At 46.3% G+C, this 26698-nt stretch overlaps 1 protein-coding gene across 1 annotated transcript in view; it reads right to left on the minus strand.

Annotated features, from left to right (window-relative positions):
• Positions 1-2505: 2505 nt before the first annotated feature.
• The window catches only part of LOC148523955 (solute carrier organic anion transporter family member 2B1-like), a 245940-nt gene continuing 221747 nt past the window's right edge, over positions 2506-26698 (minus strand). Inside the window, exon 12 of the mRNA XM_088472452.1 lies at positions 2506-2630. Within this exon, the coding sequence (XP_088328578.1) occupies positions 2506-2630 (125 nt within the window). The remainder of the gene's footprint in view (positions 2631-26698) is intronic.

Here is a 26698-nt window from a genome sequence, read left to right on the forward strand (position 1 = left end):
TTTAAAGACTTACCCATCTTCGATGTTCCAGCTGTGACTACAATCTTACAAGGTTTTTCTAAAATCTGGACTCTAGTGCATTCCTCTCTTCAGAAAGCATCTCACCGATACAAACTCAGGGCTGACAGAAAGAGAAGAGCAGTTCCAAGTCTTAAGGTGGGAGATTGTTATGTTCTGGGTTGTTTGTGGACCCGGGGTGGTAGCAGGAGCGATCACAGAAGCGGGTTTGAATATAAAACTAGTTTTTAATACGTGCTTGAGTAGACATAAAATATGGCAGTAAAGAAAAGTCCAGGTATATATAAACGTGCACTAGAGTTCTGTGGTGGGCGTAATGGGTTAATGTCCAAGTAGAAACAATTAGAACTGTCCAGGTGTGCAGGTAGTGAGACTGGAATAATCAACCAGGTATGCAGGTAGTGATGCAGGAAATAATAAGCCAGGTATGCAGGTAGTGAACTAAGGCAAATGAGCAGGATGTCAGCAGGCTCAGGCACTCAGGTATGGGCAAGGGTGATGGAGGAAGCGGGGTAGTCCAGCGGAAGCTAGGAGCTGACAGGCAGACAGCGAATTACACAGAAACAGGATAAGCACAGAGAACTCCCTCTCAGCTAGGCTGAGATACACGTTGCACTGGCAAAGAAGGAAGGCACTGAACCTTCCTAAATACCCCATGCCGTGCTGTTACTGGCCGGAGGGAACATGTGAGTTACCAGGATTGGCCAGCCGCATCACATGACCAGAAGGCAAAATGGCGGCGCCCATGCCAAACGGAACGGAGACACCGCCAGGCCTTACCAGCGCAGAGTCACAACAGGCCCGCACAACAACGCGCACAACCAAAGCCCCCGCCAGACACCAGCTCCGCCACCAGACAGCCCGTGCCACAATGACCTCACAGGTAACACCCGCCTAGCGCCAAGCTGAAATACCCTGGCCGTGACAGAGATCAAGAATGGTTATCTACCCACAACTCAGGGTTCCGTCCAGGAAGTTCGCTCCTCGCTTCATTGGTCCTTTCCCTATCACCGATGTCATCAATCCTGTGGCCTACAAGTTAAAACTTCCTCCGTACCATAAAATTCCTAACTCCTTCCATATTTCCATGCTGAAACCCTTTATTCTCAACCGATTCTTCAAATCCTTACCCTCGTCTCCTAAAATTCAGACAGAGAGAGGAGTAGAATTCGAGGTTAAACAAAGTTTGGACTCCAGGATCCATTATGGTCAACTACAATACCTTCTTGACTGGAAAGGCTACGGTCCTGAGGAACAATCTTGGGTGAAAGCAGAAGATGTCCAGGCTCCTCGTCTGATCCGTGATTTCCATTCTAAAAATCTAAGGAAACCTAAAAGCTGTCCGGTGGCCATTCCTAAAGGAGGTGGAACTGTCACGACCAGGACCACAGGTTTATGAGCGGCGCGGACCTTACCTCTCAGGGTGCTCTGGCATGGTCCTTCCTGCAGGTATCCTGGCTTCTGGAGGTCGGGTGTAGTGGCTGGCTGAACAGCAGGCTGTGCATTCCTTGGCAGTTCTGCTGACCACTGGGCATCGCCATCTTGGATTCAAGTCACATGTCTAAATTGGACCAATCAGCTTACAGCTTGGGCTGGAGGGATAGCAACCTATCCTGCACTCCCTTAGGGTATTAAAGAGTTGTCAAGAGGCTCTGTAGTTGCCAGTGCAATGCTTTACACAGCTTACATTTGTGCTAGTTCCTGAGCTCCCTTGTTTGTATTGCTGCAGTCTGTTGTGGTGAGCCTGCTAACTCTCTTTCCGTGTTCCAGCTCATTCCACCTCTGACTCCTGTCCATATTGCGTGCTCCAGTCGCCTGCCCTATAGAGGGTCCTGCCGTCCCTGAGGGTTCTGTGTCCTTGGACGCCTCCCGCTCCGGCTCCAGTGTCCGACATACCTTGCCTCCCTCGGTTGCCACAGTTTGTACCTCCTGCACCTGCCTCCACTCATGAAACACACCCCATTAAGGCCGGCATCTTTTCAACACCAGCAAACAGCCCCACGTACTACTCCTGTGTCCACTCCAGATCCAAACTCCAATCAAGTTCTGACAGTGTGTGGACAGCATAAATTCGGCTTCTGTCAGTTCTCTGGTACATGGACCCGTACATCTCTAGTAAATTCAGTTTTTTATTGCTAAAGAATGATCTGAATCTCTATAGGATTTTGTTTTTAATTTACAAATCATGAACTACAGTATTTTAAATAAAATAATTTAGAGACCTGAATAAGAATATGTACGAATTTCCACTTTATACGGATTAATATATTCAACAGAATTCCATTGTTATCCAGCCGTATGAATGGAACATGTAAAGTGTGACAGTACATTATAGTATATTATTATATGGTGGTACACTATACACAATAAACCCTACACTAATACATAAATACAGTATCTATCCCATCTCAATGTATTTCACACCGTTTGCAATATACCAGGTTAAAGTGTTGCAATAACTCTGACACCCTGTGACAGGGAGGACACTTACCGATGTCTTAAAAGATTATTGTCGTAATATTGGCAGGACGCTTTGGATCCACACTTCTTCCCCCAGAGAATACAGGCGCTGTCAATCACACTGCCAAACATGATAGGACCAGGTAGAAATCCTGGAAGTAGGGTTCAAAGTTCATGAATAAACATGTTCAGCATAATACAGTATATCAGGGAATTGTATGTCTACTACAAAGTTATGACAAGTTTAATTAGGTCAGCAAATCTTAATGTGGAATATATTTGCAAGTACACTGTCTAGGATGCAGGACACCTCTGATTAGGGGGAAGATTGGGGTTAGGCACTAGGGGGAAGGTTAGGCACTGAGGGGTAGGGTTAGACACTAAGGGGGGAGGGTTAGGTTTAAAGTGCAGGAAGGGGGTGTTAGGTTTAAGCACTAGGAGGGTAGGTTAGGTTGAGGCACCAGGGAGAGAGGGGGAGGCTTAGGATTCCTCAGCTGTAACTTTTTGGTGCCCTGTGCCAGAAAGAGCATTGGCGGACATAATGCACAAAAAAAGGGGAATTGTCTCATGGGGAGGGGCCAGGGAAGAGACACGGGAGGCCAGGAGATGCTGGTGATGAAGTGAGAATGATAATAAACAAAAAATTGACAGACCCAAATAGCGCCCCCATGCCCCCATACCTAACAGTAGGTATCAGCTCCCCCAATTATATTTTCCCAAAAAGGAGGTGTCCTCAGATATAGTATCAGACACGGAACTGGTGCTAATGTTTTTCTTTTGATTCTTACAGCAGAAATGCAGAGTTGGTGCTCAGATAAAACAATAAAGTGCATCATCTCAACATAACACTAGATGACTTTTTGCACTGAAACTACAGGACATCCCCAACACTTAATGATTTATGTCCGGCTCACAGTGTACAACAGTAAATCTCCATAGTATTATCTAGCAGAATTATAGGCAACTCCCTGTGTATGACTTATGGTTCATTCACAGTCCTTGGCTGTTGATAGGATACAAATGATGTGGTCATCCAATCAGCCGATTCCAGCACACATGTGAGCCAATGCCACTGAAATAGCCTGGAGGAGAAAATGGACCATTAGCCAGCTACCAATGGTCCATTACAGTACAAATGTAACCTGTATGGAACAAATGCAGCAGAGTGTACAGTAAGCGCCACCTATCAGATAACAGTGCTCATTACACTTGTCTTTCACTTCCTTACTTTGCAGTTGGCTCAGAGTGAACATTGACCAAGCATTATATATGGAAAACAAATAATACATTTAGATTTGAATCAATAAAGAATGCATAGGTGTTTGGTCCGGGTGAGTAGTGCTTTCCCCGAAGGGGAGGGCGTTTGTCCATGACTATAAAAGTTTTGTATACCATTAATCAAATAAAGGTGAAAATATGGTATTTTTTGTGTATTGTTTCACTTACAAATTTTGTTAGTAAATAATATCCAATATTTTAACACCTTCAAGTAATAACTCAATAATATTTTTTTCTTTTTAATGTGGAAAAAAAAGGCAAAAGCATAAAAAAAATCAATATGTCGCATAACAGTATTATTAATAGTTATTTATGCAGCACTAACATATTTCATTGCACTTTACAATTGTAAGTAAAACAGTAATAAAACAAGATGACACATACAGACAGAGCTCACAATCTATGGAATAGCAGGAAATGAATACATGAGGTTACGTGCCGCATACTGCCATACTGGTCCAGCCAGATTGCAGGAGTAAATGTGTTTGGTGGGCTATATGATCCAGTCAGGCGGTAATGTTGGTCTCCGGTCAGAGGGTTGTATTAGAATAGAAAGAGAACACATGAAAGTTTAGGGGAGGTTTGTAAAATAGCTAAAGGAGGTGATGAGGCTGGTTCAGGAATTTGATAGGCTTGCCTGGGGATGAATGTATTCAGGTAACACTTAAAAGTTGTTGGGAATAATGTGTGTGTACAGGTGTTGATGTTGCAACGGAAACACTATGATTTCCTGGCGGACTGGATGCCGGCGGTCAGAAGGTCCCAACAGGGGTACACTAACCCTCCCGCTATCCCCCCTAGCCCTCCCCCTGTCCCACCCTAACCCTCCCCTGGTGGTGCCTAACCCTAACCTCCCCCCGGTAGTGCCTAACCCTAACCTCCACTTGGTGGTGCCTATCCCTAACACCCTCTCCCCACACCCTAAACCTAACCCTCCTGGGGTGGTGCCTAACCCTAACCCCCCCCCGGTGGTGCCTAACCCTAACCTCCACTCGGTGGTGCCTAACCCTAACGCCCCCTCCCCGCACCCTAAACCTAAGCCTCCTGGGGTGGTGCCTAACCATAACCTCCCCCTGGTGGTGCCTAACCCTAACCTCTCCCCGGTGGTGCCTAACCCTAACCTCCCACCAGTGGGTGCCTAACACTAATCCCCCTCCCCACACCCTAAACCTAACCCTCCCAGGGTGGTGCCTAATCCTAACTTCCCCTGGTGGTGCCTAACCCTAAACACCCTCCCTGCAGCCTAACCCTGACACTCACTCCTCAATGGGTGCCTTACCCTAACTCACCTTAGGAGGTCCCTAAACCTAACCCTTCCATCCCAGGGCAAACCCTCATACTTACCCGCAGACTTACCTTCGGGATGCTGATGTCAATATGCTGATCCCTTCTGGATGGTGGCGTTGGCTTCCTGTCAGGCGTCAGGATTTCAGCATCGGTATACTGACATCCGGCATCCCATCCGCTGGCATCTTCACCGCATCCCATTGCAAAATGATGTAGGCACACACCAGCTGGTGACTCAAACTATGAACAACCCAGTTACTTAACCAGTGGTGGGGGTTTATTTGGATATACAGTAGCAGGTACGGCCGTACTCACTATTATATACACACTGGTGGTGGAGCTGAGCTTGAACAGAGCCAGGTTTCATACAGTTCACCAGCTGCCAAGTGCATGATGCTTGTGGGTAGTGGTTCAGGATGCTGGAACAGCAGGCAATAACCAGGTCTCTTGCTAGGAACTAAGTAGTAGACATCCGTCTCCCACCATGTCACTCTACACAGCAGTAGCAATATGGCACCACACTTGAGAAACACTAAGGGCCTGATTCAGAGCAGCTCGCAAAAAGCGAGCGCTCGCTCTGAATTAGGGCAGCCGCTTTGTTTTTAAAAAAAACGGCGTCCTGGCCACTCGCTAAGCTGTGGGTGACCACCCACATTTTAGCGAGCGGCCAGGTGATGGTCGCGATGGTCGCAAACATCGGGCTTGCGACAAGACTCTTGTGGCAGGGTCTCATCTGCCGCAAGCCCCAGTGAGCTTCCGGCTCTAATAGAGCCGGAAGCTCACTACTGAAATCACTCGTGATGTCAGTAGGGCCGCCCACAAATGGCAGGCATTCCTTTAGCAACGCCTCCATTTGTCCAGCCACCCCCCCACCCCTCCTACAAAACGGGGCAAGCTGTCGAACAACATCGACAGCCGCCATGTTTGTAGTGAGCCCCGGAGCGAGAGAATTTCACTCTTGCTCCGGGGCTTGTGGACGCGCACCATCAACCCGCTTGCGATTGCATAGCGCTTGCGATCAGGTCTGAATCAGGCCCTCACGCACCTCGCGCCCAATTCCAGAATACCGCGGGTATGTGCGTTCCCGTTACCCGCGGTATTCAATTAAAAAAATAGTGGTTTCAGCTCTGAAAACCCTGCACCACATAAAATGTAAAAAAAACAAAACAAGACCCACTTACCTGGCAGGGGGACTCCGCGGCTCCCAGTGGCTTCCCCTCTCTCTTCTTACCCAGCTCCCGACTCTGGATGTAGAAGAGGATGCAGAAGACAGTGCTGAGGAAGGTGAGTAATTAAGGACTAATTAAGCTAATTGGATACCTCCAATTGCTTAATTAGTCCTCGGGGGGAGGGGGGCGGCCGCGGGTGTGTCAGAGCAAGTCCCGGTGTTTTCTCCTAAAATCAACGATTTTAGAAAAAATCACGCTTGCTCAGGAGGTGCGTGACAAAAACCTCCCGGTGCGTGCTTTTTAAAAACCACGCACCTAATAGAACAGGAAAAAACCCGCACCTGCAGGGAAAACCTCGCAGGTGCGGGTTTTTTGCTATTCTCGCACACAATTGAATATGCCCCTATATTTACATTGGAATTTCCAAGTAAATCTCCTCACTTATCACTCACACAGGAGTTGTCCCTGTCCTATCTACCACTGAGGGGAGGGTAACAATACTTTGGACTTTTTGTCTGAGAGGGATTTCTGGTGCGTACACACGGAGCGATTTTAATGCACAATGTGAACGATAACAATATCATTCATATTGTTATCATTCAAATCGTTAATTTTTTGCTCTCTACCAACCTACCAATGACCAGCAATGCGCGAGCGAGCACGTCCATCGGACGTGTATGCTGGCCAACCTGCTCGATATTGCTATAGTCATTGGTGAGTTGGTGGTGTGCTGGATAATCGATATCAATCATCCAGCACACCAGGGAGGGTGCAGGATGATCAGCCAGTGATATCGTATCGCTGGCTGATCGCTCCGTGTGTACAGAGCATAAGACTAGTCCCAGGATAAACTCTGACTGTGGTCCTAATAGAAACTACAACATTCCTTAATTTATCTAAAGATAGGAGGATATAGACCATTTTTATTGGAGATGAGGAGTTCTGTGTTACTCGGTTATTTTTGGATCTCAAAAACGGCATCATATTTGATAACCAGCTCTCACGTGTTTTGAATAGCCAAAAAGATAAAACTGAATTTGTGCTAAATTGGCAAAAAGAACCGAGGTAAAACAAAATTGCTCATCTTTATTATTATTAATAATAAGACCATTATTTATGATCATTACACTTGCGTGTCGTTTTGTCGTTTTTTGTTTTCTGTTGATTGTATATGTTCTTATAATATATTGTTTTTATTGTGTTTAATATTGTTATTCATTAAATTTGCATAAAAAAACTTAGGGTTCTAATCATTATGTTATTTATTGGGGTCCGTACGCACCCCGATAATTAACATTCTAACACGACGTGAGCGCCGGAGCAATGCAACTTTGCTCCGGCGTGGTGACAGCTGAATCCAAAAATCGGCTGCATCCCCAAGTTTTTTCACTGCACCTTTTAGAGCATTGAAACAACTGCGCATACATGGCCTACAGGTCACACATGCACACAAGAGCTGGACAGGGGCGGAGAGATCTTTGCGATGGGTTGTGAACGCCATCCGAAGAGTATGTATATGGGGACAGCAGTCCTTTCTGCAGGGGAATAGTTACTAAAGTGAGAGTTTTTAGAAGTGGAGATGTTGCCCATAGCAACCAATCAGATTCTACTTAACATTTAACTAGCAACTTCTAGAATATAATAGCTAGAATCTGATTGGTGGCTACAGTATGAGCAACATCTCCACTTCTCAACACTCTCACTTTAGTAAATATATCTCCTAGCATCTATACACCAGATGTCACGACATGCCTGGTGGGACTAAGATGTTCCACGAGGTGTAGAGCAACATCTTTTTCTTAATATTTTTCATCTTATTCACATTTCAAACATAGCAAAACACTACTCACAGTGTACTAGTAGGGCTGAGGTGTGATAAAGTCACACAGTGTACTAGAGATGCTGGGCTGTGATAAAGTGACACAGTGTACTAGAGATGCTGGGCTGTGATGAAGTCACACAGTGTACTAGAGATGCTGGGCTGTGATAATGCCGAACAGTGTACTAGAGATGCTGGGCTGTGATAAAGTCATACAATGTACTAGAGATGCTGGGCTGTGATAAAGTCAGTGTACTAGAGATGCAGGGCTGTGATAAAGTCGCACAGTGTACTAGAGATGCTGGGCTGTGATAAAGTCACACAGTGTACTAGAGATGCTGGGCTGTGAAAAAGTCACACAGTGTACTAGAGATACTGGGCTGTGATAAAGTCACACAGTGTACTAGAGATGTTGGGCTGTGATAAAGTCACACAGTGTACTAGAGATGTTGGGCTGTGATAAAGTCACACAGTGTGCTAGAGATGCTGGGCTGTGATAAAGTCGCACAGTGTACTAGAGATGCTGGGCTGTGATAAAGTAACACAGTGTGCTAGAGATGCTGGGCTGTGATAAAGTCGCACAGTGTACTAGAGATCTTGGGCTGTGATAAAGTTGCAGTGTACTAGAGATGCTGAGCTGTGATAAAGTCGCACAGTGTACTAGAGATACTGAGCTGTGATAAAGTCGCATAGTGTACTAGAGATGCTGGACTGTGATAAAGTCGCACAGTGTACTAGAGATGCTGGGCTGTGATAAAGTTGCACAGCGTACTAGAGACGCAGGGCTGTGATAAAGTCGCACAGTGTACTAGAAGGGCTGAGGTGTGATAAAGTCACACATTGTACTAGAGATGCTGGGCTGTGATAAAGTCGCACAGTATACTAGAGATGCTGGGCTGTGATAAAGCTGCACAGTGTACTAGAGATGCTGGGCTGTGATAAAGTCAGTGTACTAGAGATGCTGGGCTGTGATAAAGCTGCACAGTGTACTAGAGATGCTGGGCTGTGATAAAGTCAGTGTACTAGAGATGCAGGGCTGTGATAAAGTCGCAGTGTACTAGAGATGCTGGGCAGTGATAATCGTAAATTATCACAGCCCACAGTGAACTAGAGATGCTGGGCTGTGATAAAGTCACACAGTGTGCTAGAGATGCTGGGCTGTGATAAAGTCGCACAGTGTACTAGAGATGCTGGGCTGTGATAAAGTCACACAGTGAGCTAGAGATGCTGGGCTGTGATAAAGTCGCACAGTGTGCTAGAGATGCTGGGCTGTGATAAAGTCACACAGTGTACTAGAGATGCTGGGCTGTGGTAAAGTCAGTGTACTAGATATGCTGGGCTGTGATAAAGTCACACAGTGTACTAGAGATGCTGGGCTGTGATAAAGTCACACAGTGCACTAGAGATGCTGGGCTGTGAGAAAGTCACACAGTGTACTAGAGATGCTGGGCTGTGATAAAGTCACACAGTGCACTAGAGATGCTGGGCTGTGATAAAGCTGCACAGTGTACAAGAGATGCTGGGCTGTGATAAAGTCACACAGTGTACTAGAGATGCTGGGCTGTAATAAAGTCGCACAGTGTACTAGAGATGCTGGGCTGTGATAAAGCTGCACAGTGTACTAGAGATGCTGGGCTGTGATAAAGTCGCACAGTGTACTAGAGATGCTGGGCTGTGATAAACTCGCACAGTGTACTAGAGATGTTGGGCTGTGATAAAGTCACACAGTGTACTAGAGATGCTGGGCTGTGATAAACTCGCACAGTGTACTAGAGATGCTGGGCTGTGATAAACTTGCACAGTGTACTAAGATGCTGGGCTGTGATAAAGTCGCACAGTGTACTAGAGATGCTGGGCTGTGAGAAAGTCACACAGTGTACTAGAGATACTGGGCTGTGATAAAGTCGCACAGTGTACTAGAGATGCTGGGCGGTGATAAAGCTGCACAGTGTACTAGAGATGCTGGGCTGTGATAAAGTCGCACAGTGTACTAGAGATGCTGGGCTGTGATAAAGCTGCACAGTGTACTAGAGATGCTGGGCTGTGATAAAGTCAGTGTACTAGAGATGCAGGGCTGTGATAAAGTCGCAGTGTACTAGAGATGCTGGGCAGTGATAATCATAAATTATCACAGCCCACAGTGTACTAGAGATGCTGGGCTGTGATAAAGTCATACAGTGTACTAGAGATGCTGGGCTGTGATAAAGCTGCACAGTGTACAAGAGATGCTGGGCTGTGATAAAGTCACACAGTGTACTAGAGATGCTGGGCTGTAATAAAGTCGCACAGTGTACTAGAGATGCTGGGCTGTGATAAAGCTGCACAGTGTACTAGAGATGCTGGGCTGTGATAAAGTCGCACAGTGTACTAGAAATGCTGGGCTGTGATAAACTCGCACAGTGTACTAGAGATGTTGGGCTGTGATAAAGTCACACAGTGTACTAGAGATGCTGGGCTGTGATAAACTCGCACAGTGTACTAGAGATGCTGGGCTGTGATAAACTTGCACAGTGTACTAAGATGCTGGGCTGTGATAAAGTCGCACAGTGTACTAGAGATGCTGGGCTGTGAGAAAGTCACACAGTGCACTAGAGATGCTGGGCTGTGATAAAGTCGCACAGTGTACTAGAGATGCTGGGCGGTGATAAAGCTGCACAGTGTACTAGAGATGCTGGGCTGTGATAAAGTCGCACAGTGTACTAGAGATGCTGGGCTGTGATAAAGCTGCACAGTGTACTAGAGATTCTGGGCTGTGATAAAGTCAGTGTACTAGAGATGCAGGGCTGTGATAAAGTCGCAGTGTACTAGAGATGCTGGGCAGTGATAATCATAAATTATCACAGCCCACAGTGTACTAGAGATGCTGGGCTGTGATAAAGTCATACAGTGTACTAGAGACGCTGGGCTGTGATAAAGCTGCACAGTGTACTAGAGATGCTGGGCTGTGATAAAGTCGCACAGTGTACTAGAGATGCTGGGCTGTGATAAACTCGCACAGTGTACTAGAGATGCTGGGCTGTGAGAATGTCACACAGTGTACTAGAGATGCTGGGCTGTGATAAAGTCGCACAGTGTACTAGAGATGCTGGGCTGTGATAAACTCGCACAGTGTACTAAGATGCTGGGCTGTGATAAAGTCACACAGTGTACTAGATATGCTGGGTTGTGATAAAGTTGCACAGTGTACTAGAGATGCTGGGCTGTGATAAAGTCGCACAGTGTACTAGAGATGCTGGGCTGTAAGAAAGTCACACATTTTAATAGAGATGCTGGGCTGTGATAAAGTCAGTGTACTAGAGATGCTGGGCTGTGATAAAGTCACACAGTGTACTAGAGATGCTGGGCTGTGATAAAGTCGCACAGTGTACTAGAGATGCTGGGCTGTGATAATGTCAGTGTACTAGAGATGCAGGGCTGTGATAAAGTTGCACAATGTACTAGAGATGCTGGGCTGTGATAAAGTCAGTCACACAGTGTACAAGAGATGCTGGGCTGTGATAAAGTCATACAATGTACTAGAGATGCTGGGCTGTGATAAAGTCATACAATGTACTAGAGATGCTGGGCTGTGATAAAGTCTCACAGTGTACTAGAGATGCTGGGCTGTGATAAAGTCGCACAGTGTACTAGAGATGCTGAGCTGTGAGAAAGTCACACAGTGTACTAGAGATACTGGGCTGTGATAAAGTCGCACAGTGTACTAGAGATGCTGGGCTGTGATAAAGTCACACAGTGTACTAGAGATGCTGGGCTGTGAGAAAGTCACACAGTGTACTAGAGATGCTGGGCTGTGAGAAAGTCACACAGTGTACTAGAGATACTGGGCTGTGATAATGTCACACAGTGTACTAGAGATGCTGGGCTGTGATAAAGTCACACAGTGTACTAGAGATGCTGGTCGTGATAAAGTCAAACAGTGTACTAGAGATGATGGGTTGTGATAAAGCCGAATAGTGTACTAGAGATGCTGGGCTGTGATAAAGTCACACAGTTACTAGAGATGCTGGGCTGTGATAAAGTCATACAATGTACTAGAGATGCTGGGCTGTGATAAAGTCACACAGTGTACTAGAGATGCTGGGCTGTGATAGTCACACAGTGTGCTAGAGATGCTGGGCTGTGATAAAGTCACACAGTGTACTAGAGATGCTGGGCTGTGATAAAGTCACACAGTGTGCTAGAGATGCTGGGCTGTGATAAAGTCGCACAGTGTGCTAGAGATGCTGGGCTGTGATAAAGTCACACAGTGTGCTAGAGATGCTGGGCTGTGGTAAAGTCACACAGTGTACTAGATATGCTGGGCTGTGATAAAGTCACACAGTGTACTAGAGATGCTGGGCTGTGATAAAGTCACACAGTGTGCTAGAGATGCTGGGCTGTGGTAAAGTCACACAGTGTACTAGATATGCTGGGCTGTGATAAAGTCACACAGTGTGCTAGAGATGCTGGGCTGTGATAAAGTCACACAGTGTGCTAGAGATGCTGGGCTGTGGTAAAGTCACACAGTGTACTAGATATGCTGGGCTGTGATAAAGTCACACAGTGTACTAGAGATGCTGGGCTCTGATAAAGCTGCACAGTGTACTGGAGATGCTGGGCTGTGATAAAGTCACACAGTGTACTAGAGATGCTGGGCTGTAATACAGTCGCACAGTGTACTAGAGATGCGGGGCTGTGATAAAGCTGCACAGTGTTCTAGAGATGCTGGGCTGTGATAAAGTCGCACAGTGTAATAGAGATGCTGGGCTGTGAGAAAGTCACACAGTGTACTAGAGATGCTGGGCTGTGATAAAGTCGCACAGTGTACTAGAGATGCTGGGCTGTGATAAAGCTGCACAGTGTACTAGAGATGCTGGGCTGTGATAAAGTCGCACAGTGTACTAGAGATGCTGGGCTGTGATAAAGCTGCACAGTGTACTAGAGATGCTGGGCTGTGATAAAGTCGCACAGTGTACTAGAGATGGTGGGCTGTGATAAACTCGCACAGTGTACTAGAGATGCTGGGCTGTGAGAAAGTCACACAGTGTACTAGAGATGCTGGGCTGTGATAAAGTCGTAAAGTGTACTAGAAATGCTGGGCTATGATAAAGCTGCACAGTGTACTAGAGATGCTGGGCTGTGATAAAGTCGCACAGTGTACTAGAGATGCTGGGCTGTGATAAACTCGCACAGTGTACTAAGATGCTGGGCTGTGATAAAGTCACACAGTGTACTAGATATGTTGGGTTGTGAGAAAGTCGCACAGTGTACTAGAGATGCTGGGCTGTGATAAAGTCGCACAGTGTACTAGAGATGCTGGGCTGTGATAAAGCTGCACAGTGTACTAGAGATGCTGGGCTGTGATAAAGTTGCACAGTGTACTAGAGATGCTGGGCTGTGATAAACTCGCACAGTGTACTAGAGATGCTGGGCTGTGTGAAAGTCACACAGTGTATTAGAGATGCTGGGCTATGATAAAGCTGCACAGTATACTAGAGATGCTGGGCTGTGATAAAGTCACACAGTGTACTAGAGATGCTGGGCTGTGATAAACTCGCACAGTGTACTAAGATGCTGGGCTGTGATTAAGTCACACAGTGTACTAGATATGCTGGGTTGTGATAAAGTTGCACAGTGTACTAGAGATGCTGGGCTGTGATAAAATCGCACAGTGTACTAGAGATGCTGGGCTGTAAGAAAGTCACACATTGTACTAGAGATGCTGGGCTGTGATAAAGTCAGTGTACTAGAGATGCTGGGCTGTGATAAAGTCACACAGTGTGCTAGAGATGCTGGGCTGTGATAAAGTCGCACAGTGTACTAGAGATGCTGGGCTGTAAGAAAGTCACACATTGTACTAGAGATGCTGGGCTGTGATAAAGTCAGTGTACTAGAGATGCTGGGCTGTGATAAAGTCACACAGTGTGCTAGAGATGCTGGGCTGTGATAAAGTCGCACAGTGTACTAGAGATGCTGGGCTGTGATAAAGTCAGTGTACTAGAGATGCAGGGCTGTGATAAAGTTGCACAATGTACTAGAGATGCTGGGCTGTGATAAAGTCTGTCACACAGTGTACTAGAGATTCTGGGCTGTGATAAAGTCATACAATGTACTAGAGATGCTGGGCTGTGATAAAGTCATACAATGTACTAGAGATGCTGGGCTGTGATAAAGTCGCACAGTGCACTAGAGATGCTGGGCTGTGATAAAGTCGCACAGTGTACTAGAGATGCTGAGCTGTGAGAAAGTCACACAGTGTACTAGAGATACTGGGCTGTGACAAAGTCGCACAGTGTACTAGAGATGCTGGGCTGTGATAAAGTCACACAGTGTACTAGAGATGCTGGGCTGTGAGAAAGTCACACAGTGTACTAGAGATGCTGGGCTGTGAGAAAGTCACACAGTGTACTAGAGATACTGGGCTGTGATAAAGTCACACAGTGTACTAGAGATACTGGGCTGTGATAAAGTCACACAGTGTACTAGAGATGCTGGGATGTGATAAAGTCACACAGTGTACTAGAGATGCTGGGCTGTGAGAAAGTCACACAGTGTACTAGAGATGCTGGGCTGTGAGAAAGTCACACAGTGTACTAGAGATACTGGGCTGTGATAAAGTCACACAGTGTACTAGAGATGCTGGGCTGTGATAAAGTCACACAGTGTACTAGAGATGCTGGTCGTGATAAAGTCAAACAGTGTACTAGAGATGATGGGTTGTGATAAAGCCGAATAGTGTACTAGAGATGCTGGGCTGTGATAAAGTCACACAGTTACTAGAGATGCTGGGCTGTGATAAAGTCATACAATGTACTAGAGATGCTGGGCTGTGATAAAGTCACACAGTGTACTAGAGATGCTGGGCTGTGATAAAGTCACACAGTGTGCTAGAGATGCTGGGCTGTGATAAAGTCACACAGTGTACTAGAGATGCTGGGCTGTGATAAAGTCACACAGTGTGCTAGAGATGCTGGGCTGTGATAAAGTCGCACAGTGTGCTTGAGATGCTCGGCTGTGATAAAGTCACACAGTGTGCTAGAGATGCTGGGCTGTGGTAAAGTCACACAGTGTACTAGAGATGCTGGGCTGTGAGAAAGTCACACAGTGTACTAGAGATGCTGGGCTGTGAGAAAGTCACACAGTGTACTAGAGATACTGGGCTGTGATAAAGTCACAGAGTGTACTAGAGATGCTGGGCTGTGATAAAGTCACACAGTGTAGTAGAGATGCTGGTCGTGATAAAGTCAAACAGTGTACTAGAGATGATGGGTTGTGATAAAGCCGAATAGTGAACTAGAGATGCTGGGCTGTGATAAAGTCACACAGTTACTAGAGATGCTGGGCTGTGATAAAGTCATACAATGTACTAGAGATGCTGGGCTGTGATAAAGTCACACAGTGTACTAGAGATGCTGGGCTGTGATAAAGTCACACAGTGTGCTAGAGATGCTGGGCTGTGATAAAGTCACACAGTGTGCTAGAGATGCTGGGCTGTGATAAAGTCGCACAGTGTGCTAGAGATGCTGGGCTGTGATAAAGTCACACAGTGTGCTAGAGATGCTGGGCTGTGGTAAAGTAACACAGTGTACTAGATATGCTGGGCTGTGATAAAGTCACACAGTGTACTAGAGATGCTGGGCTGTGATAAAGTCACACAGTGTGCTAGAGATGCTGGGCTGTGGTAAAGTCACACAGTGTACTAGATATGCTGGGCTGTGATAAAGTCACACAGTGTGCTAGAGATGCTGGGCTGTGATAAAGTCACACAGTGTGCTAGAGATGCTGGGCTGTGGTAAAGTCACACAGTGTACTAGATATGCTGGGCTGTGATAAAGTCACACAGTGTACTAGAGATGCTGGGCTCTGATAAAGCTGCACAGTGTACTGGAGATGCTGGGCTGTGATAAAGTCACACAGTGTACTAGAGATGCTGGGCTGTAATAAAGTCGCACAGTGTACTAGAGATGCTGGGCTGTGATAAAGCTGCACAGTGTTCTAGAGATGCTGGGCTGTGATAAAGTCGCACAGTGTAATAGAGATGCTGGGCTGTGAGAAAGTCACACAGTGTACTAGAGATGCTGGGCTGTGATAAAGTCGCACAGTGTACTAGAGATGCTGGGCTGTGATAAAGCTGCACAGTGTACTAGAGATGCTGGGCTGTGATAAAGTCGCACAGTGTACTAGAGATGCTGGGCTGTGATAAAGCTGCACAGTGTACTAGAGATGCTGGGCTGTGATAAAGTCGCACAGTGTACTAGAGATGGTTGGCTGTGATAAACTCGCACAGTGTACTAGAGATACTGGGCTGTGAGAAAGTCACACAGTGTACTAGAGATGCTGGGCTGTGATAAAGTCGTAAAGTGTACTAGAAATGCTGGGCTATGATAAAGCTGCACAGTGTACTAGAGATGCTGGGCTGTGATAAAGTCGCACAGTGTACTAGAGATGCTGGGCTGTGATAAACTCGCACAGTGTACTAAGATGCTGGGCTGTGATAAAGTCACACAGTGTACTAGATATGTTGGGTTGTGAGAAAGTCGCACAGTGTACTAGAGATGCTGGGCTGTGATAAAGTCGCACAGTGTACTAGAGATGCTGGGCTGTGATAAAGCTGCACAGTGTACTAGAGATGCTGGGCTGTGATAAAGTTGCACAGTGTACTAGAGATGCTGGGCTGTGATAAACTCGCACAGTGTACTAGAGATGCTGGGCTGTGAGAAAGTCACACAGTGTACTAGAGATGCTGGGCTGTGATAAAGTCACACAGTGTACTAGAGATGCTGGGCTATGATAAAGCTGCACAGTATACTAGAGATGCTGGGCTGTGATAAAGTCACACAGTGTACTAGAGATGCTGGGCTGTGATAAACTCGCACAGTGTACTAAGATGCTGGGCTGTGATTAAGTCACACAGTGTACTAGATATGCTGGGTTGTGATAAAGTCGCACAGTGTACTAGAGATGCTGGGCTGTGATAAAATCGCACAGTGTACTAGAGATGCTGGGCTGTAAGAAAGTCACACATTGTACTAGAGATGCTGGGCTGTGATAAAGTCAGTGTACTAGAGATGCTGGGCTGTGATAAAGTCACACAGTGTGCTAGAGATGCTGGGCTGTGATAAAGTCGCACAGTGTACTAGAGATGCTGGGCTGTAAGAAAGTCACACATTGTACTAGAGATGCTGGGCTGTGATAAAGTCAGTGTACTAGAGATGCTGGGCTGTGATAAAGTCACACAGTGTGCTAGAGATGCTGGGCTGTGATAAAGTCGCACAGTGTACTAGAGATGCTGGGCTGTGATAAAGTCAGTGTACTAGAGATGCAGGGCTGTGATAAAGTTGCACAATGTACTAGAGATGCTGGGCTGTGATAAAGTCAGTCACACAGTGTACTAGAGATGCTGGGCTGTGATAAAGTCATACAATGTACTAGAGATGCTGGGCTGTGATAAAGTCGCACAGTGTACTAGAGATGCTGGGCGGTGATAAAGCTGCACAGTGTACTAGAGATGCTGGGCTGTGATAAAGTCGCACAGTGTACTAGAGATGCTGGGCTGTGATAAAGCTGCACAGTGTACTAGAGATGCTGGGCTGTGATAAAGTCAGTGTACTAGAGATGCAGGGCTGTGATAAAGTCGCAGTGTACTAGAGATGCTGGGCAGTGATAATCATAAATTATCACAGCCCACAGTGTACTAGAGATGCTGGGCTGTGATAAAGTCATACAGTGTACTAGAGATGCTGGGCTGTGATAAAGCTGCACAGTGTACAAGAGATGCTGGGCTGTGATAAAGTCACACAGTGTACTAGAGATGCTGGGCTGTAATAAAGTCGCACAGTGTACTAGAGATGCTGGGCTGTGATAAAGCTGCACAGTGTACTAGAGATGCTGGGCTGTGATAAAGTCGCACAGTGTACTAGAAATGCTGGGCTGTGATAAACTCGCACAGTGTACTAGAGATGTTGGGCTGTGATAAAGTCACACAGTGTACTAGAGATGCTGGGCTGTGATAAACTCGCACAGTGTACTAGAGATGCTGGGCTGTGATAAACTTGCACAGTGTACTAAGATGCTGGGCTGTGATAAAGTCGCACAGTGTACTAGAGATGCTGGGCTGTGAGAAAGTCACACAGTGCACTAGAGATGCTGGGCTGTGATAAAGTCGCACAGTGTACTAGAGATGCTGGGCGGTGATAAAGCTGCACAGTGTACTAGAGATGCTGGGCTGTGATAAAGTCGCACAGTGTACTAGAGATGCTGGGCTGTGATAAAGCTGCACAGTGTACTAGAGATTCTGGGCTGTGATAAAGTCAGTGTACTAGAGATGCAGGGCTGTGATAAAGTCGCAGTGTACTAGAGATGCTGGGCAGTGATAATCATAAATTATCACAGCCCACAGTGTACTAGAGATGCTGGGCTGTGATAAAGTCATACAGTGTACTAGAGACGCTGGGCTGTGATAAAGCTGCACAGTGTACTAGAGATGCTGGGCTGTGATAAAGTCGCACAGTGTACTAGAGATGCTGGGCTGTGATAAACTCGCACAGTGTACTAGAGATGCTGGGCTGTGAGAATGTCACACAGTGTACTAGAGATGCTGGGCTGTGATAAAGTCGCACAGTGTACTAGAGATGCTGGGCTGTGATAAACTCGCACAGTGTACTAAGATGCTGGGCTGTGATAAAGTCACACAGTGTACTAGATATGCTGGGTTGTGATAAAGTTGCACAGTGTACTAGAGATGCTGGGCTGTGATAAAGTCGCACAGTGTACTAGAGATGCTGGGCTGTAAGAAAGTCACACATTTTAATAGAGATGCTGGGCTGTGATAAAGTCAGTGTACTAGAGATGCTGGGCTGTGATAAAGTCACACAGTGTACTAGAGATGCTGGGCTGTGATAAAGTCGCACAGTGTACTAGAGATGCTGGGCTGTGATAATGTCAGTGTACTAGAGATGCAGGGCTGTGATAAAGTTGCACAATGTACTAGAGATGCTGGGCTGTGATAAAGTCAGTCACACAGTGTACAAGAGATGCTGGGCTGTGATAAAGTCATACAATGTACTAGAGATGCTGGGCTGTGATAAAGTCATACAATGTACTAGAGATGCTGGGCTGTGATAAAGTCTCACAGTGTACTAGAGATGCTGGGCTGTGATAAAGTCGCACAGTGTACTAGAGATGCTGAGCTGTGAGAAAGTCACACAGTGTACTAGAGATACTGGGCTGTGATAAAGTCGCACAGTGTACTAGAGATGCTGGGCTGTGATAAAGTCACACAGTGTACTAGAGATGCTGGGCTGTGAGAAAGTCACACAGTGTACTAGAGATGCTGGGCTGTGAGAAAGTCACACAGTGTACTAGAGATACTGGGCTGTGATAATGTCACACAGTGTACTAGAGATGCTGGGCTGTGATAAAGTCACACAGTGTACTAGAGATGCTGGTCGTGATAAAGTCAAACAGTGTACTAGAGATGATGGGTTGTGATAAAGCCGAATAGTGTACTAGAGATGCTGGGCTGTGATAAAGTCACACAGTTACTAGAGATGCTGGGCTGTGATAAAGTCATACAATGTACTAGAGATGCTGGGCTGTGATAAAGTCACACAGTGTACTAGAGATGCTGGGCTGTGATAGTCACACAGTGTGCTAGAGATGCTGGGCTGTGATAAAGTCACACAGTGTACTAGAGATGCTGGGCTGTGATAAAGTCACACAGTGTGCTAGAGATGCTGGGCTGTGATAAAGTCGCACAGTGTGCTAGAGATGCTGGGCTGTGATAAAGTCACACAGTGTGCTAGAGATGCTGGGCTGTGGTAAAGTCACACAGTGTACTAGATATGCTGGGCTGTGATAAAGTCACACAGTGTACTAGAGATGCTGGGCTGTGATAAAGTCACACAGTGTGCTAGAGATGCTGGGCTGTGGTAAAGTCACACAGTGTACTAGATATGCTGGGCTGTGATAAAGTCACACAGTGTGCTAGAGATGCTGGGCTGTGATAAAGTCACACAGTGTGCTAGAGATGCTGGGCTGTGGTAAAGTCACACAGTGTACTAGATATGCTGGGCTGTGATAAAGTCACACAGTGTACTAGAGATGCTGGGCTCTGATAAAGCTGCACAGTGTACTGGAGATGCTGGGCTGTGATAAAGTCACACAGTGTACTAGAGATGCTGGGCTGTAATACAGTCGCACAGTGTACTAGAGATGCGGGGCTGTGATAAAGCTGCACAGTGTTCTAGAGATGCTGGGCTGTGATAAAGTCGCACAGTGTAATAGAGATGCTGGGCTGTGAGAAAGTCACACAGTGTACTAGAGATGCTGGGCTGTGATAAAGTCGCACAGTGTACTAGAGATGCTGGGCTGTGATAAAGCTGCACAGTGTACTAGAGATGCTGGGCTGTGATAAAGTCGCACAGTGTACTAGAGATGCTGGGCTGTGATAAAGCTGCACAGTGTACTAGAGATGCTGGGCTGTGATAAAGTCGCACAGTGTACTAGAGATGGTGGGCTGTGATAAACTCGCACAGTGTACTAGAGATGCTGGGCTGTGAGAAAGTCACACAGTGTACTAGAGATGCTGGGCTGTGATAAAGTCGTAAAGTGTACTAGAAATGCTGGGCTATGATAAAGCTGCACAGTGTACTAGAGATGCTGGGCTGTGATAAAGTCGCACAGTGTACTAGAGATGCTGGGCTGTGATAAACTCGCACAGTGTACTAAGATGCTGGGCTGTGATAAAGTCACACAGTGTACTAGATATGTTGGGTTGTGAGAAAGTCGCACAGTGTACTAGAGATGCTGGGCTGTGATAAAGTCGCACAGTGTACTAGAGATGCTGGGCTGTGATAAAGCTGCACAGTGTACTAGAGATGCTGGGCTGTGATAAAGTTGCACAGTGTACTAGAGATGCTGGGCTGTGATAAACTCGCACAGTGTACTAGAGATGCTGGGCTGTGTGAAAGTCACACAGTGTATTAGAGATGCTGGGCTATGATAAAGCTGCACAGTATACTAGAGATGCTGGGCTGTGATAAAGTCACACAGTGTACTAGAGATGCTGGGCTGTGATAAACTCGCACAGTGTACTAAGATGCTGGGCTGTGATTAAGTCACACAGTGTACTAGATATGCTGGGTTGTGATAAAGTTGCACAGTGTACTAGAGATGCTGGGCTGTGATAAAATCGCACAGTGTACTAGAGATGCTGGGCTGTAAGAAAGTCACACATTGTACTAGAGATGCTGGGCTGTGATAAAGTCAGTGTACTAGAGATGCTGGGCTGTGATAAAGTCACACAGTGTGCTAGAGATGCTGGGCTGTGATAAAGTCGCACAGTGTACTAGAGATGCTGGGCTGTAAGAAAGTCACACATTGTACTAGAGATGCTGGGCTGTGATAAAGTCAGTGTACTAGAGATGCTGGGCTGTGATAAAGTCACACAGTGTGCTAGAGATGCTGGGCTGTGATAAAGTCGCACAGTGTACTAGAGATGCTGGGCTGTGATAAAGTCAGTGTACTAGAGATGCAGGGCTGTGATAAAGTTGCACAATGTACTAGAGATGCTGGGCTGTGATAAAGTCTGTCACACAGTGTACTAGAGATTCTGGGCTGTGATAAAGTCATACAATGTACTAGAGATGCTGGGCTGTGATAAAGTCATACAATGTACTAGAGATGCTGGGCTGTGATAAAGTCGCACAGTGCACTAGAGATGCTGGGCTGTGATAAAGTCGCACAGTGTACTAGAGATGCTGAGCTGTGAGAAAGTCACACAGTGTACTAGAGATACTGGGCTGTGACAAAGTCGCACAGTGTACTAGAGATGCTGGGCTGTGATAAAGTCACACAGTGTACTAGAGATGCTGGGCTGTGAGAAAGTCACACAGTGTACTAGAGATGCTGGGCTGTGAGAAAGTCACACAGTGTACTAGAGATACTGGGCTGTGATAAAGTCACACAGTGTACTAGAGATACTGGGCTGTGATAAAGTCACACAGTGTACTAGAGATGCTGGGATGTGATAAAGTCACACAGTGTACTAGAGATGCTGGGCTGTGAGAAAGTCACACAGTGTACTAGAGATGCTGGGCTGTGAGAAAGTCACACAGTGTACTAGAGATACTGGGCTGTGATAAAGTCACACAGTGTACTAGAGATGCTGGGCTGTGATAAAGTCACACAGTGTACTAGAGATGCTGGTCGTGATAAAGTCAAACAGTGTACTAGAGATGATGGGTTGTGATAAAGCCGAATAGTGTACTAGAGATGCTGGGCTGTGATAAAGTCACACAGTTACTAGAGATGCTGGGCTGTGATAAAGTCATACAATGTACTAGAGATGCTGGGCTGTGATAAAGTCACACAGTGTACTAGAGATGCTGGGCTGTGATAAAGTCACACAGTGTGCTAGAGATGCTGGGCTGTGATAAAGTCACACAGTGTACTAGAGATGCTGGGCTGTGATAAAGTCACACAGTGTGCTAGAGATGCTGGGCTGTGATAAAGTCGCACAGTGTGCTTGAGATGCTCGGCTGTGATAAAGTCACACAGTGTGCTAGAGATGCTGGGCTGTGGTAAAGTCACACAGTGTACTAGAGATGCTGGGCTGTGAGAAAGTCACACAGTGTACTAGAGATGCTGGGCTGTGAGAAAGTCACACAGTGTACTAGAGATACTGGGCTGTGATAAAGTCACAGAGTGTACTAGAGATGCTGGGCTGTGATAAAGTCACACAGTGTAGTAGAGATGCTGGTCGTGATAAAGTCAAACAGTGTACTAGAGATGATGGGTTGTGATAAAGCCGAATAGTGAACTAGAGATGCTGGGCTGTGATAAAGTCACACAGTTACTAGAGATGCTGGGCTGTGATAAAGTCATACAATGTACTAGAGATGCTGGGCTGTGATAAAGTCACACAGTGTACTAGAGATGCTGGGCTGTGATAAAGTCACACAGTGTGCTAGAGATGCTGGGCTGTGATAAAGTCACACAGTGTGCTAGAGATGCTGGGCTGTGATAAAGTCGCACAGTGTGCTAGAGATGCTGGGCTGTGATAAAGTCACACAGTGTGCTAGAGATGCTGGGCTGTGGTAAAGTAACACAGTGTACTAGATATGCTGGGCTGTGATAAAGTCACACAGTGTACTAGAGATGCTGGGCTGTGATAAAGTCACACAGTGTGCTAGAGATGCTGGGCTGTGGTAAAGTCACACAGTGTACTAGATATGCTGGGCTGTGATAAAGTCACACAGTGTGCTAGAGATGCTGGGCTGTGATAAAGTCACACAGTGTGCTAGAGATGCTGGGCTGTGGTAAAGTCACACAGTGTACTAGATATGCTGGGCTGTGATAAAGTCACACAGTGTACTAGAGATGCTGGGCTCTGATAAAGCTGCACAGTGTACTGGAGATGCTGGGCTGTGATAAAGTCACACAGTGTACTAGAGATGCTGGGCTGTAATAAAGTCGCACAGTGTACTAGAGATGCTGGGCTGTGATAAAGCTGCACAGTGTTCTAGAGATGCTGGGCTGTGATAAAGTCGCACAGTGTAATAGAGATGCTGGGCTGTGAGAAAGTCACACAGTGTACTAGAGATGCTGGGCTGTGATAAAGTCGCACAGTGTACTAGAGATGCTGGGCTGTGATAAAGCTGCACAGTGTACTAGAGATGCTGGGCTGTGATAAAGTCGCACAGTGTACTAGAGATGCTGGGCTGTGATAAAGCTGCACAGTGTACTAGAGATGCTGGGCTGTGATAAAGTCGCACAGTGTACTAGAGATGGTTGGCTGTGATAAACTCGCACAGTGTACTAGAGATACTGGGCTGTGAGAAAGTCACACAGTGTACTAGAGATGCTGGGCTGTGATAAAGTCGTAAAGTGTACTAGAAATGCTGGGCTATGATAAAGCTGCACAGTGTACTAGAGATGCTGGGCTGTGATAAAGTCGCACAGTGTACTAGAGATGCTGGGCTGTGATAAACTCGCACAGTGTACTAAGATGCTGGGCTGTGATAAAGTCACACAGTGTACTAGATATGTTGGGTTGTGAGAAAGTCGCACAGTGTACTAGAGATGCTGGGCTGTGATAAAGTCGCACAGTGTACTAGAGATGCTGGGCTGTGATAAAGCTGCACAGTGTACTAGAGATGCTGGGCTGTGATAAAGTTGCACAGTGTACTAGAGATGCTGGGCTGTGATAAACTCGCACAGTGTACTAGAGATGCTGGGCTGTGAGAAAGTCACACAGTGTACTAGAGATGCTGGGCTGTGATAAAGTCACACAGTGTACTAGAGATGCTGGGCTATGATAAAGCTGCACAGTATACTAGAGATGCTGGGCTGTGATAAAGTCACACAGTGTACTAGAGATGCTGGGCTGTGATAAACTCGCACAGTGTACTAAGATGCTGGGCTGTGATTAAGTCACACAGTGTACTAGATATGCTGGGTTGTGATAAAGTCGCACAGTGTACTAGAGATGCTGGGCTGTGATAAAATCGCACAGTGTACTAGAGATGCTGGGCTGTAAGAAAGTCACACATTGTACTAGAGATGCTGGGCTGTGATAAAGTCAGTGTACTAGAGATGCTGGGCTGTGATAAAGTCACACAGTGTGCTAGAGATGCTGGGCTGTGATAAAGTCGCACAGTGTACTAGAGATGCTGGGCTGTAAGAAAGTCACACATTGTACTAGAGATGCTGGGCTGTGATAAAGTCAGTGTACTAGAGATGCTGGGCTGTGATAAAGTCACACAGTGTGCTAGAGATGCTGGGCTGTGATAAAGTCGCACAGTGTACTAGAGATGCTGGGCTGTGATAAAGTCAGTGTACTAGAGATGCAGGGCTGTGATAAAGTTGCACAATGTACTAGAGATGCTGGGCTGTGATAAAGTCAGTCACACAGTGTACTAGAGATGCTGGGCTGTGATAAAGTCATACAATGTACTAGAGATGCTGGGCTGTGATAAAGTCATACAATGTACTAGAGATGATGGGCTGTGATAAAGTCACACAGTGCACTAGAGATGCTGGGCTGTGATAAAGTCGCACAGTGTACTAGAGATGCTGAGCTGTGAGAAAGTCACACAGTGTACTAGAGATACTGGGCTGTGATAAAGTCGCACAGTGTACTAGAGATGCTGGGCTGTGATAAAGTCGCACAGTGTACTAGAGATGCTGGGCTGTGAGAAAGTCACACAGTGTACTAGAGATGCTGGGCTGTGAGAAAGTCACACAGTGTACTAGAGATACTGGGCTGTGATAAAGTCACACAGTGTACTAGAGATGCTGGGCTGTGATAAAGTCACACAGTGTACTAGAGATGCTGGGCTGTGAGAAAGTCACACAGTGTACTAGAGATGCTGGGCTGTGAGAAAGTCACACAGTGTACTAGAGATACTGGGCTGTGATAAAGTCACACAGTGTACTAGAGATGCTGGGCTGTGATAAAGTCACACAGTGTACTAGAGATGCTGGTCGTGATAAAGTTAAACAGTGTACTAGAGATGATGGGTTGTGATAAAGCCGAATAGTGTACTAGAGATGCTGGGCTGTGATAAAGTCACACAGTTACTAGAGATGCTGGGCTGTGATAAAGTCATACAATGTACTAGAGATGCTGGGCTGTGATAAAGTCACACAGTGTACTAGAGATGCTGGGCTGTGATAAAGTCACACAGTGTGCTAGAGATGCTGGGCTGTGATAAAGTCACACAGTGTACTAGAGATGCTGGGCTGTGATAAAGTCACACAGTGTGCTAGAGATGCTGGGCTGTGATAAAGTCGCACAGTGTGCTAGAGATGCTGGGCTGTGATAAAGTCACACAGTGTGCTAGAGATGCTGGGCTGTGGTAAAGTCACACAGTGTACTAGATATGCTGGGCTGTGATAAAGTCACACAGTGTACTAGAGATGCTGGGCTCTGATAAAGCTGCACAGTGTACTGGAGATGCTGGGCTGTGATAAAGTCACACAGTGTACTAGAGATGCTGGGCTGTAATAAAGTCGCACAGTGTACTAGAGATGCTGGGCTGTGATAAAGCTGCACAGTGTTCTAGAGATGCTGGGCTGTGATAAAGTCGCACAGTGTAATATAGATGCTGGGCTGTGAGAAAGTCACACAGTGTACTAGAGATGCTGGGCTGTGATAAAGTCGCACAGTGTACTAGAGATGCTGGGCTGTGATAAAGCTGCACAGTGTACTAGAGATGCTGGGCTGTGATAAAGTCGCACAGTGTACTAGAGATGGTGGGCTGTGATAAACTCGCACAGTGTACTAGAGATGCTGGGCTGTGAGAAAGTCACACAGTTTACTAGAGATGCTGGGCTGTGATAAAGTCGTAAAGTGTACTAGAAATGCTGGGCTATGATAAAGCTGCACAGTGTACTAGAGATGCTGGGCTGTGATAAAGTCGCACAGTGTACTAGAGATGCTGGGCTGTGATAAACTCGCACAGTGTACTAAGATGCTGGGCTGTGATAAAGTCACACAGTCTACTAGATATGTTGGGTTGTGAGAAAGTCGCACAGTGTACTAGAGATGCTGGGCTGTGATAAAGCTGCACAGTGTACTAGAGATGCTGGGCTGTGATAAAGTCGCACAGTGTACTAGAGATGGTGGGCTGTGATAAACTCGCACAGTGTACTAGAGATGCTGGGCTGTGAGAAAGTCACACAG

The sequence above is a fragment of the Taudactylus pleione genome, unplaced genomic scaffold (genome assembly GCF_031769625.1).
Source record: "Taudactylus pleione unplaced genomic scaffold, aTauple2 ptg000124l, whole genome shotgun sequence".
Lineage (NCBI taxonomy): Eukaryota > Metazoa > Chordata > Amphibia > Anura > Myobatrachidae > Taudactylus > Taudactylus pleione.